The sequence below is a fragment of the Hemitrygon akajei genome, chromosome 20 (assembly GCF_048418815.1).
Source record: "Hemitrygon akajei chromosome 20, sHemAka1.3, whole genome shotgun sequence".
NCBI lineage: Eukaryota > Metazoa > Chordata > Chondrichthyes > Myliobatiformes > Dasyatidae > Hemitrygon > Hemitrygon akajei.
The window spans coordinates 51976603-51989153 of record NC_133143.1 but is presented as its reverse complement, the minus strand read 5'-3'; the positions used below and the strand labels follow the sequence as shown (position 1 = coordinate 51989153).

Genomic DNA, 12551 nt, shown 5'->3' with positions numbered 1-12551 from the left:
AGCCAGTTAGCACAAAATATGTTGCAGACGCTGGAAATCCAAAGTAATATACAGAAAATTCTGGAGGAACTTAGCACGTGTTTGGCAGCTGTAGCTGTATCTGTTGAAAACATTCAATTTGATGATGAACAAAATGCCAGGAGTAGATGTGTATGAAAGATGCAATTAAAGGATTTAGGAGCATTGGAGGAAGTCCAATGCAGATTCTCTGGGTTAATTTCCAGGATGAAACGGCGTTTCTGTCAAGAAAGCTGAGACAGTTTTGTTCTGCATTCTTTGGAGTTTAGAAGAAAGGGTTTGCCCAATACAAGGCCCAAAAGGGTTTGGAGAAGGTAGATGCTTTCATGAGTAGGGGGTACAGCTATGAAATTAAGGGTCAGATCTAGCAAAATTTCTTGTTTCAGAGACCATGAGACACAGGAGCAGAATGAGGCCATTTGGCCCATTGAGTCTGTTCTGTCATTCAATCATGACTGATTCGAACTTGGTAAGTGGGAGGGCTGGTTGATGGGAATGAATTTCTCATCAGATGTATTTAAAATGAAGCTAGATAAACACTTGTAAGATCGAGGAATTGAGTGTTATGGGGAACTGTCAAAGAAGATCAGTTGAGACCAGCGCAGATCAGCCGTAATCGTTATGAATGGCGGGACACGCACGAGAAGCCTGGTGGCTCACTGCTGCTCCTGTTTTTCTGTATTCCTGTGTGCATATGTCCCAAAGATCCCTGTGGCTGCAGGGGATTACAGGGAGTGTAGCTGTTCTCAGGGACTTTCCTCAGTGTTATGCTCATCTCCACACACTTGATCTCATTGTGCAGGAGAAATGTGCAGTGGATCCTGTTCACTCAATGCTAGCCCAATGGGATCTGACTCGTCAGGCTCAAATTGACTGAATTAAATATTTGGGTTTGCGTCTGGTCAGACTATGTCATGCAAGTCCAGCTCATACGTAGTTCATAAAGGCAGAACAATTTACTGGCATATGAATAAAACATATAACAGTTAGCAAGCCCTTTGGCAGCATTGTCCCAATCTTTTAATCTACTCTAAGATCAATTTAACCATTTGCTCCAATATCTAATTTGCCTATCTAAGAGAATCTTAAATCCCCCTAATGAATCTGTCTCTACCATCATCCATGGCAGTGCAATTCAACAAACACACCCACCACACTTTGAGTAAAATACTTATCTCTGACATTCCCCTGCATTTTCCTCCAATCACCTTAAATTTATGCCCCTCATATTCCCTATTTGCACCCTGGGAAAATGTATCTGGCTGTCCACTCTATCTATACTTCTTATATCCCTCTATCATGACATCTCTTATCCTCCCTCATTCTAAAATTAAAAGCCCTAGCTCACTAAACTCAGCTTCATAAAACATGCTCTCTAACCCAGACAGCATTCTGGTAAAACAAAATCTCATCTGCACCCTCTCTAAAGCTTCCATCCTTCCTATAATAAGGCAATCAGAACTAAACACAGTACTCCAAAAGTCTGGTCTAACCAGATTTGAAAGGGCTGCAACGTTACCTCACAGCCTTAAACCCAATCCTCCAAAAGGCAAACGCACCATGTCGGTAATTATATTTATGTTAATTGGCAAGTTGTCAGATCAGACCTGGAAAACGTTGTGGGTGCTCAACGTCAGAAAGGCAATGGGCAGGTTGGGATGGGGTTGACTTTTAATTCCAAACACCAGGAGATCTAAAGTGTATGGGGAGGAAAGTACAACCAGCAAAGAGCAAAGGCAAATTTCTCACCTATTGTATATAAATCAATTACAAGACTCTCAACGAAATCCTAGGAGGTCAAATTGTGTCAGTGATAAAACAAGTGCTACTCCTGAGAAGGAGCCCTGGTTTGGAATGAAATGGTACTTGTTAATTGGCGTACATTACGAATACATTACCTGTTCAAATGCAATGCATCTCTTGCACAGAAGCAGGTGAGTTGCAGTCACTCATTCGGTTATAGGCAACACAGTCAGTAAATCAATGTCAGAGAAAATTATAAATGCAAGTAGGACAAAGACCTCAATGGCAATTCTTACCTATTTTTACAATGTTGTTTTTCAAGAAGATGTTGTTGCTTTTTAAATCTCTGTGAAGTATTCTTCTGTAAAGGTTAATTAAAAAATGAGTTGCATCACAGACTTAAAAGAAAATGCATACTATTTCTTGTAGCCTTAAGGCAAAGACATTTAAAAATAAAATGGCTCTTATAAATGCTTCAGCCGATGCTTCTACTGAGATTATTTGACGATTATAACAATGACTGAATAAGCTATAATGAACAAATGTTCATTTAAATTAAATGTCTTCATCTGCTCATTTGAAACAGCAATCGACAAGCCCTCCAGTAGATATAACAGGATAATTGCTCAAATCAAACCACATTCAGCTGCCCCACTAAGAGCTTTCTTTAATCAAAAGAAAAGACATTTAGACAGCAGCCCAAAATAAAGTTTTCATCTCTTTTCTCTGCCCACAGAAGTAGAATGTTCAATGGCTGCGTAACATTCTCTCATTGTGTATGCTTCTTAGGAGCAGTAACATTGCAGAGCTTTTTGTAAAACATAAAGATAACTAGAAACAGAAGCTCAGATTTGCATAGCACAGACAACTATAAGATATAGGAGCAGAATTAGGCCATTTAGCCCATCAAAGTCTGCTCTGTTATTCAATCATGGCTGACTTATTTTCCCTCTCAACCCAATTATCCTGCTTTAACCTTAATACCCCTACCAATGAAGAACATTTCAAGCATTTGACCCACCATATCCATTCCAACTTTTTGATACATCTACAAGAATCTCATTCGTTTACATTAGGACCATATCCTTCTATGCCTTGCTTATTTAAGTGTCTGTCCAAATGCTACTTAAACATGGTCATTATGTCTGATTCCATCACCTCCTCTAGCAGGCATTCACTATATCAACCCTCTCAAGAGTGCTTTAAAACTCCTTGCTCTCATCTTAATCCCATAATGTTTAAAAGATATTTAGACAAGCACATGGATAGGAAAGGTTTAGAGGGATATGGGCCAAACAGGGAATTGTGACAAGCTCAAAATAGACAAGCAACACACACAAACTGCTGGAGGAACTCAGCAGGCCGGGCAGCAACTGTGGAAAAGAGAAAACAGTCAATGTTTCAGGCTGAGACACTTCATCAGGACTCAAGAGTCCTTCATGAGTCCTGATGAAAGGTCTCAGCCCAAAACAACGACTATTTACTCTTTTCCAGAGATGCTGCCATAACTGCTGAGTTCCTCCAGCATTTTGTGTGTGTTGCTTGGATTTCCAGCGTCTGAAGATTTTCTTTTGTTTGTGTCAAATAAACAATCTGGTCAGCAATGCCCAAGTTGAGCCAAAGAACATGTATCCATGACATCAGAGAGTGCAGATAATGGAAATCTTGACCAACACACACAAAGTGCTGGAGGAACTGAGCAGGTTGGTGCAGGATCCAGTATTGGATTAGAGCAGCCTTTCTCAAATTTTGCCCTGGAGGAACACCTGAAATAATCTCAGTCAAATAAAGTCAAATCTCAGACTGACCAGAAGATTCAGAGAAAGAGTCCCTCACACAGTCACGCACTTGTGTTGAAAGGGAGGGAAAATACTATTCACTTTTGTTCTACAGTTCTTCCAGGTGGTTTGCAATAAGCCTTGAGATTTTCTGATACCCTTCCTCACACTCAAGCCCAAGCAGCAGTGGAAACATTTCAAGATTTCCTTTTGCAACATGATTTTTCCAAAGATTCAGTTTCTTTGTAAATCCAAGAATCTTGTCACTCGGAGACAAAACATTTTCACCAGGGCTTTGCAGAGACTTGTTCAACTGGTTCATATGATGAAAATGTCTTCTAAGTAGGCTAGTTTCTGCAGCAATTCTTCATCTTCAAAGCACTGAGCAAAATCTGACCTACTATTTTCTTCAAAGTACTCCTTTCACCTTGTTGAGAACTCTTCCTCAGCCAAGCCATCGGATTTCCGTATGTAACAGGAGGTTGGGGTGCTCTTTGTTCAGGTTTTCACACAATTTTTAAAAACATTCTGGAGTGATCTGGTCTTTGTTTAATAAAGTTAACAACTTTTGTAGCAACATCCAGAACTTTTTTCATTCCATCTCTGTTTTTGACATCAGAACCTCTCTGTGAAGAAATCAGTGTGTTGTGACATTGTCAGGATTTTCTTTTTTTTTTACAAGAGAAACGAAACCTCTCATGGAGCCAGCCACAGATGGGGCACCATCAGTACAGATGCCAACACAGTTCCTCCAAGAAAGATCTTTTCTTTCCAGATATAAAGACAAATCATTAAATATATCCTGGCCTTTGCTTGTTTCAGCAGCTCTTTGCAACAGAAAAAGTTTTATTGAATTTCACCATCATTTAAAAATCTTACAAATGCTACAACATGACATTTATTGGTGACGTCTGTTGACTCATCACCCTGGATAGAGAAGCTGTTGTTTTTCATTTTATCACACAAAACCTCTTCAGCATCATGTGACATGCCATCAATAAGTCGACTGTTCAGGAGTGAAACTTTTTCAATTTCTCGTGCTGCACCTTGTCCTTGCATTTTACCCACTATAATTTTACATGCTGGCATTACTACGTTTTCACCAAATGTGAGATTTTTCCTTTTCTGGGTAAAAATTCTGCTACTGAATCACTTGCTTCCTGAAACCTTTTACTGACTGTGACTTTATTAACAAAAGCTTTACTCTGTTTGTTTTGAGATTCCAATTGCTGTTTAAAATAATCAGCACTTTAACGTGTCACATGGCTGTGATTTGTACGTAAGTGTCTTTTCAATTTTGCTGGAGCCATTGCTGCATCTGTGAGTTGTTTGCCACAGGCTAAGCGCAATGGAAAGGACAACTTGGATCAACAGTCTATGTAAAACGTATTTATGTATAGTTTTCATTGTAAAGATGGACTTTTTTGTGTCCGTTGTTGCACTACTGTAGTGAAATGACTCAAAAGATTATAATTCTTCATTGTTAACCTGATCAGAATTATCCATAGGCATAAGCCTAGAGCCCTCCTGTTCAAAAATCACCACATTGGACCGTCCTTAGAATGAAAATTTCCCTTCAATTTTCTACTACACCGCTAGAGTTTGTTCGCTCCCATAAGTCAGTCAGCAGCGCGTAAGGGGAAGAAGCTGGGGGAGGTAATTCGGGAGGGAGGGCATTCATCCAAACAAATATGGGGAACTACTTCACGCTGCCACGCTGGGCTGAGAGATATCTAACGAGATCGCTGATGGGACTGCTCGGTCACTGCCCACCATTGTGGGTGCTAGCATCGTGCAAAGTCCAAAAATCAATATTTATTTTCCTTAAACATGATCTCTCACGGAACCCTGGGTTAGAGTGTTTAATTGTTCCATGGTCTGATGAAACCAAAATTGAGCTTTTTGACCATCAGACTCAATGCTCTATTTGGCAGAAGCCAAACACTGCACATCATCAAAAACACAACATCCCTACCATGAAGCATGGTGGTGGCTGACTCATGTTGTGGGGATACTTCACTGCAGCAGGCCCTGGAAGAGGGTAAAGATAGAGGGTAAGCTGGTAGAGGGTAAAATGAATGCAGCAAAATACAGGGAAATCCTGGAGGAAAACCAGTTGCAGTCTGCAAGAAAACTGCAACTTGGGAGAAGATTTTTTTTCCAGCAAAACAATGACCCCCAAGCATAAAGCCAAAGCTACACAGGAATGGCTTAAAAACAACAAAGTTAATGTCCTGGAGTGGCCAAGTCAGAGTCCAGACCTCAACCCAATTGAGAATTTGTGGCTGGACTTGAAGAGGGCTGTTCACTCATGATCCCCATGCAATCTGACAGAGTTTGAGCAATTTTGTAAAGAATGGGGGAAAGTTGCAGTGTCCAGATGTTCAAAGCTGATAGAGACCTATCTACACAGACTCAAGGGTATAATTGTTGCCAAAGTCTACTAAATACTGACTTGAAGGGGGTGAATACTTATGCAATCAAATATTTTGTCTTTTATGTTTGTAATTAATTTAGATCACTTTGTAGAGATCTGTTTTCACTTTGACACAAAAGAGTCCTTTTCTGTTGAACAATGTTAAAAAAAACATTATTAAATCCACTGTGATTCAATGCTGTAAAACAATGAAACATGAAAACTTCCGGGTGGGTGAATACTTTATATTAAAGGCAGATAAATCCCCAGTGCTGTGAGGAGGATGCTAAAAGGATGCAGGGTGACTTGGATAGGTTAGGTGAGTGGGCAAATTCATGGCAGATGCAATTTAATGTGGATAAATGTGAGGTTATCCACTTTGGTTGCAAGAACAGAAAAACAGATTATTATCTGAATGGTGGCCAATTAGGAAAAGGGGAGGTGCAACGAGACCTGGGTGTCATTGTACACCAGTCATTGAAGGTGGGCATGCAGGTACAGCAGGCAGTGAAAAAGGCAAATGGTATGTTGGCATTCATAGCAAAAGGATTTGAGTACAGGAGCAGGAAGGTTCTACTGCAGTTGTACAAGGCCTTGGTGAGACCACACCTAGAGTATTGTGTGCAGTTTTGGTCCCCTAATCTGAGGAAAGACATTCTTGCCATAGAGGGAGTACAAAGAAGGTTCACCAGATTGATTCCTGGGATGGCAGGACTTTCATATGAAGAAAGACTGGATCGACTAGGCTTATACACACTGGAATTTAGAAGATTTAGGGGGGATCTTATTGAAACGTATAAACTTCTAAAGGGATTTGACAGGCTAGATGCAGGAAGATTGTTTCTGATGTTGGGGAAGTCCAGAACGAGGGGTCACAGTTTAAGGATAAAGGGGAAGCCTTTTAGGACCGAGATGAGGAAAAACTTCTTCACACAGAGAGTGGTGAATCTGTGGAATTCTCTGCCACAGGAAACAGTTGAGGCCGGTTCATTGGCTATACTTAAGAGGAAGTTAGATATGGCCCTTGTGGCAAAAGGGATCGGGGGTATGGAGAGAAAGCAGGTATAGGGTTCTGAGTTGGATGATCAGCCACGATCATACTGAATGGTGGTGCAGGCTCGAAGGGCCGAATGGCCTACTCCTGCACCTGTTTTCTATGTTTCTATGTTTCTATATAGGCCTTGTATATGCAATATTTGAATATGTCCCCTAGTAGTTACAGTTCTTTGTCTTATTCTGAAAAGTGCTGGAAGCTTCTCTGGTGCTGCAGTATTTGAATAGTGGCTATCTGATTGGTTGACCCTTATCTATGAATTTGAATAGAATGTTTCTTATCTATGGGTATAAAAGGAGCAGATCATGTGGCATTGCCACCTTAATTGTTACTTCTCCCCCTCTACTCCTGTTACTAACCATTCTCAATTTTCATTGTTCTATTAGCACTTAATAAAACAATCATGAAGCAACCTTGGACTTAAAACATCAGAACCAAACAGGGAACATCAACGGACGGAAATAAACAGTCAACATTTCAGGCCAAGATCCTTCATCTGGACTGGAAAGGAAGGGGCAGAAACCAGAATAAAAGAGCAGGAGGAGGAGGAGGAGCCAGAGCTGGTAGGCGAAAGGTGAATCTAGGTGAGGGGGGAGGCAGGAGGGTTGAGGGAGAAAGGGAAAAAGGAGGATTTTGTGAGAATCTGGGAGTTGATGGTTGGGAAAGCAAAGGGCTGAAGACAGAATCTATGAAGAGAGGCCAGTAGACCATGGAATAAAGGGAAGGAGGAGGGAAAACAGAGGAGGAAGAAGAAGGTGATAGGCAGGGCACAAGCGTGGGGGAAAGAAAGGGCAGGGATAGGGGAAAACTGGAAGGGGGAAGAGAGGAGTGGTTACTGGAAGTTGGAGGAAGTTCATCAATCACTTTCGCTTAGTCTGCCACAACAGCCAAGATCTTGCAGTGGCCAACCATTCTAATCGCACTTCCCATTCCCACACTGACACATCTGCCCACAGTCTCCTGCACGGCCACACTAAAGCCAAACACAGACTGAAGGAGCATATTCTTCATGTTCCATCTTGGTGGTCTCCAACCTGGCAGCGTGAATTTCTATTCCCTCAACTTCTGGAAACTACTCTACTCCCTTCACCTACCAGTTTGACATCCCTGGGACCCACAACCTTCCCATCACTTTCACCTTCCTCCCTCTGTTCCCTGCTTCCTTCCTTTTTATTCCATAGCCTATGGTCGCTCCTATCATTTTCATTCTTCAGCCTTCTGCTTTTCCCATCTATCGCCTTCTTACATTGTTCCCTTCACCCTCCGTCCCCTTCTCACTTGGATTCACTTATCACCCACCACCTCCTTCCCCTTCTCCTACCCTTTTATTCCGGCTTTTGCCCTCTTCCTTTCCAATCCTGAAGAAGAGGCTCAGCCCAAAATATTGATGGTCCATTTCCCTCCATAGATGCTCCCTGACTCTCTGAGTTCCTCCAGCGTTTTGTGCGTGTTGAGCCTGTTTCCGTGCTGTATAACTCTAGGAGACTAGGAACACGAATTCCCTATTGAGGGAGTAACTTCACCCAGAGGACTATTGGGTTTCAAGAAAGCTGTTTTTTAGCCATTCCCTTAGAGGCAACAAGTGCCACATCCCATGACAGAAAACGAGCGTGGTTTATTCTGCATTCGTAAACATTGTCACACAAGAATGAAACAAAACAAAAACATCTTCCATAAAGTTCAAAGTAAATTTATTATCAAAGTACATATATGTCACCACACACAACTCTGAGATTCATTTTCTTGCAGGCATACTCAATAATAGAATAATATTCATAACAGAATTAATGAAATTCCACTTCAACTTGGGCGTTGAAGTGGAATTTCCAAACCAAAAGTTTGGAATAATATTCATATTAGAACAACAGAATAATATTCATAACAGAATTAATGAAATTCCACTTCAACTTGGGCGTTGAAGTGGAATTTCCAAACCAAAAGTATAGAGAAAACATTCATAACATAACATAGAAGACACAAGTGACTGCAGATGCTAGAACATGGAGCCACACGATCTGCTTGAAAGACAGAGAGTGGAGAGGTGGACGGGCCAGTATAAAGAGAAGGGGAGAGGTGCCACAGGACTCAGAGGTGACTGGTAGACTGAGGAGGGGTGTAAGATGACAGCAGGTACCAGGTAGGGGAGGTGAGCAGGGCTGGAGTTGGCAGACTGTGACGGGTGGAGGAACACAAAGAAAGAGAGGAAAAAGGGAGAGATGGAGTGGGAGTAGCGGGGAGGGTGTGAAGACAGGAGACGGCTGCTGGAGAGAAATAAGCGGGAACATCAGTGCCGGATTCTGATGAATAAAGGAGGAGAGAATTCAAACAAATGGGGAGAAAGGAAGGGGAAGAGGGGCGTGTGTAAAGTCGGTGGATGGAGAAGGAGGAAGGTGACATGACATATCAGGGTTAAGCTGCAAAAAGCAGGTGTATTAGAGAAGATTTTACATCCTTCACTTTAACCAACAGCAGGTCATTTACACTCTGTTTAACTATGAAGAATAGTGTCAATTTCCAGTTGCCATGTCACAGGAAAAATATGATAGCACTGCAGAAATTGTGAGGAGATTCACAAAGATGTTATTGAGAACTGGCCTCAATAACATCTTTGTTGAGCCTGAAGGCACATAAAAGTCAATTCAGGAACAGCATCTACCCCCTACCATAAGATTTCTGAATGGACATTGAACCCATGGACGCTACCTCACTATTTTCTCATTTTGCACAATTCATTTTATTTAAGTTTTATATACATATATATGTGTACCATAATTTACAGATTTTATTATTAATGCATTGCAATGTACTGCTGTCGCATAACAACAAATTCCACAACATAGGCCAGTGAAATCAAACCTGATTCTGATCTGCAATTTTATCTATGGGCAGTGATTGAGTGAGCTAAGTTTATCTACATTGGAACAGAGGGCACTTAAGAGAGATTGAACTGATGCGTACAAAATTATGGCCAGCCTAAAAGGTTGGCTAGGAAGGACTAGAATGAAGAACAAGTTAATTGGAAGCAAGAATGGCAAGGAGAAGACAAAATAAAATGTTCAGCAGAGATGTTGGGGGTTCAGAACTCACAGCTTCTCAAAAATGGCAGAATTGCTTGTCAGATTTTAAAACTATGTATTTGGCTGAGCACACGATGTGCCAGATCCCACAAGGCTACAGCTGAAAATTTTGAGAGATTAGATTATATGCCATATACAAAATACTGAAGGAATTCAGCAAATCAGGCAGCATCTATGGAGGAGAATAAAGAGTCAACAATCTGAGCCGAATTGTCCAGCACTTTTACTTCCTTAGAAGTTTGTGAAAATTTGGCATGATATCTAAAACTTTGACAAACTTCCTTAGATGTGAGGTGAAGAGTATATTGACTGGTTGCAACACAGACTGGTATGGAAACACCAACAGCCTTGAATGGAAACGTAGTGAATACAGCCCAGCCCATCATGGGTAAAGTCCTCCCTACCATTGAGTACATCTACATGGAACACTGTCGCAGGAAAGCAGCATCCATCATTAAGGGCACGCCCCAATCAGGACATGCTCTCTTCTCGCTGCTGCCATCAGGAAAAAGGTACAGGAGCCTCAGGACCCACACCGCCAGGTTCAGGAATAGTTATTACTCCTCAACCAAAAGGATCGTGAACCACAGGGAATAACATCACTCATCCAATCACTGAACTGTTCCTACAACTAATGGATTCATTTTCAAGGACTCTTCACCTCATGTTCTTGATATTCATTGGTTGTTTATTTATTTCTCTTTCGTGTTTACCAAGTTTGTTGTCTTTTGTACATTTGTTATTTGTCCATCTTATTGGGAGTGGACTTTCATTGATTCTACTGTGTTTCTTGTACTTACTGTGAATGTCTCGAAGAAAAGGAAACTCAGGGTTGTACATGGTGACATGAATTTTGATATCAAATTTACCTTGATCCTTCATATGAACTGGAAAGGAAGGGGGCAGATGCCAGAATAAGAGGGTAGGTGAGGAGAAGCAGTACAAGCTGGCAGATGATGGGTGAGACCAGGTGAGGAGGAAGTTGGATGGGTAGAAGGGTGAATAAAGTAAGAAGCTGGGAGGGGATTGGTGGAAGAGGTCAAGGACTGAAGAAGGAGGAATCTAATAGGGGAGGATGGTAATCATGGAGGAAAGGAAAGGAGGGGAACCAGAGTGAAGTGATGGGCAGAAGAGAAGGGAGAGTGGGTAACCAGAATAAGAAATAGAAAAAGAGAGGAGGGAGGCAGAAATTACCAGAAGTTGAAGAAATCAATATTCATTGGATAACTAGATCAGATAGCACTTTTACAACCAGCAGATACATAAATGGGGTGCAATAACTTCCTCCTGTGTGGCAAAAGGCTAGATTCTAGGAAGACAGCATTTTCAGTCAAGTTAGCGCACAATAGAATATATTATTTATGATGAAAGTTGCATGTTACTAATAGCTGCACGGTTGCTTCAGATTGAAAAGATGGCAGTTGTACCTCTCATGCATGTACTGTGCTCCCAGTAGTAACTGTATAAACCATTCAATGATCTGGCTTTCAGGAAACGTCTTTCCAGCTTGCTTATACTCCTCAATTTTACATTGTAGATCTCTGCCCTGAAACAAAAATTGTAAAAATAATGAGAGTCACACCACCAGCTCATGTTAACTAGCTCTGGTGTGCTACTGAAATTGATAATTCCACAATAATTTACAATGTACCAAATTAAAGCAATCTTCACAATATATAAACACAGATTGTCAATGCTATTCTAGTATCCAAACAAATTGAATTGTTAAGGTTATAGAAGGCTTTTAAATCATTTCCATTTATTTACATAAATAATTGCACACATATATTTTCCAAACTGCTGAGAAATTGCAGCAATTAAAATGCCATTTTGTGATATTTTTGCAAATGGAGTTGCTTATAAACTGGCTGGGAGGAAAAGCGCACAGTGCCCTTCTCAATTTGGAGTGTGTGCCATGCTCTGCAGAGCCTGTAGTTGGTCTCTGTGTAAAAGAAGTGCATAACATGATGAAGGCGCCCCCTTGTCAGGGGTGGTGGACCATCCCAGACTCACCTGAAGCACAGCCCTATTGGAAAAGATATGTCCATAACTTTCTAGTAGGAACCTGAGGTAAGAAGGACCGATGAAGGACATTTCTTTCCTTTTACCAGTGTCTATGTCGCAACAACAGCATAGTGGCTTCCCTGCTTCTGCCTTCTCACTCCCACTTTCCTTTATCTCTATTTTTGCTCCTCCTGCACCATGGCATTTCTTGAACTGTGCAGGACAAATTCTATAGACTAAAATAAACTTCAGAATCAGGTTAAACATCTGATTTAATATTAAAAATGCTGAGGAAGTGCTCATGGGTTCATTGTCCATTCAGAAATTTGAATGTGGAGGGGAAGAAGCTGTTCCTGAAACATTGAGTGTGTGGCTTCAGGCTCCTGTACCTCCTCCTTGATGGAAGCAATGAGAAGAGGGCCTATTCTGGATTATGAAGGTCCTTAATGATGGATGTTGCC

At 41.2% G+C, this 12551-nt stretch overlaps 1 protein-coding gene across 6 annotated transcripts in view; it reads right to left on the bottom strand.

The window, feature by feature from the left end:
- Nucleotides 1-12551, bottom strand: part of nek11 (NIMA-related kinase 11) — a 296435-nt gene that overhangs the window by 158584 nt on the left and 125300 nt on the right. For 4 of the 6 annotated variants that reach the window (XM_073024305.1, XM_073024303.1, XM_073024304.1 and 1 more), the window contains 2 exons: nt 11514-11632; nt 2058-2122 (listed from right to left, as the gene is read on the bottom strand). In XM_073024305.1, the coding sequence (XP_072880406.1) occupies nt 2058-2122; nt 11514-11632 (184 nt within the window). The remainder of the gene's footprint in view (nt 1-2057; nt 2123-11513; nt 11633-12551) is intronic. The other 2 variants (XM_073024307.1, XM_073024306.1) reach the window with 1 other exon arrangement.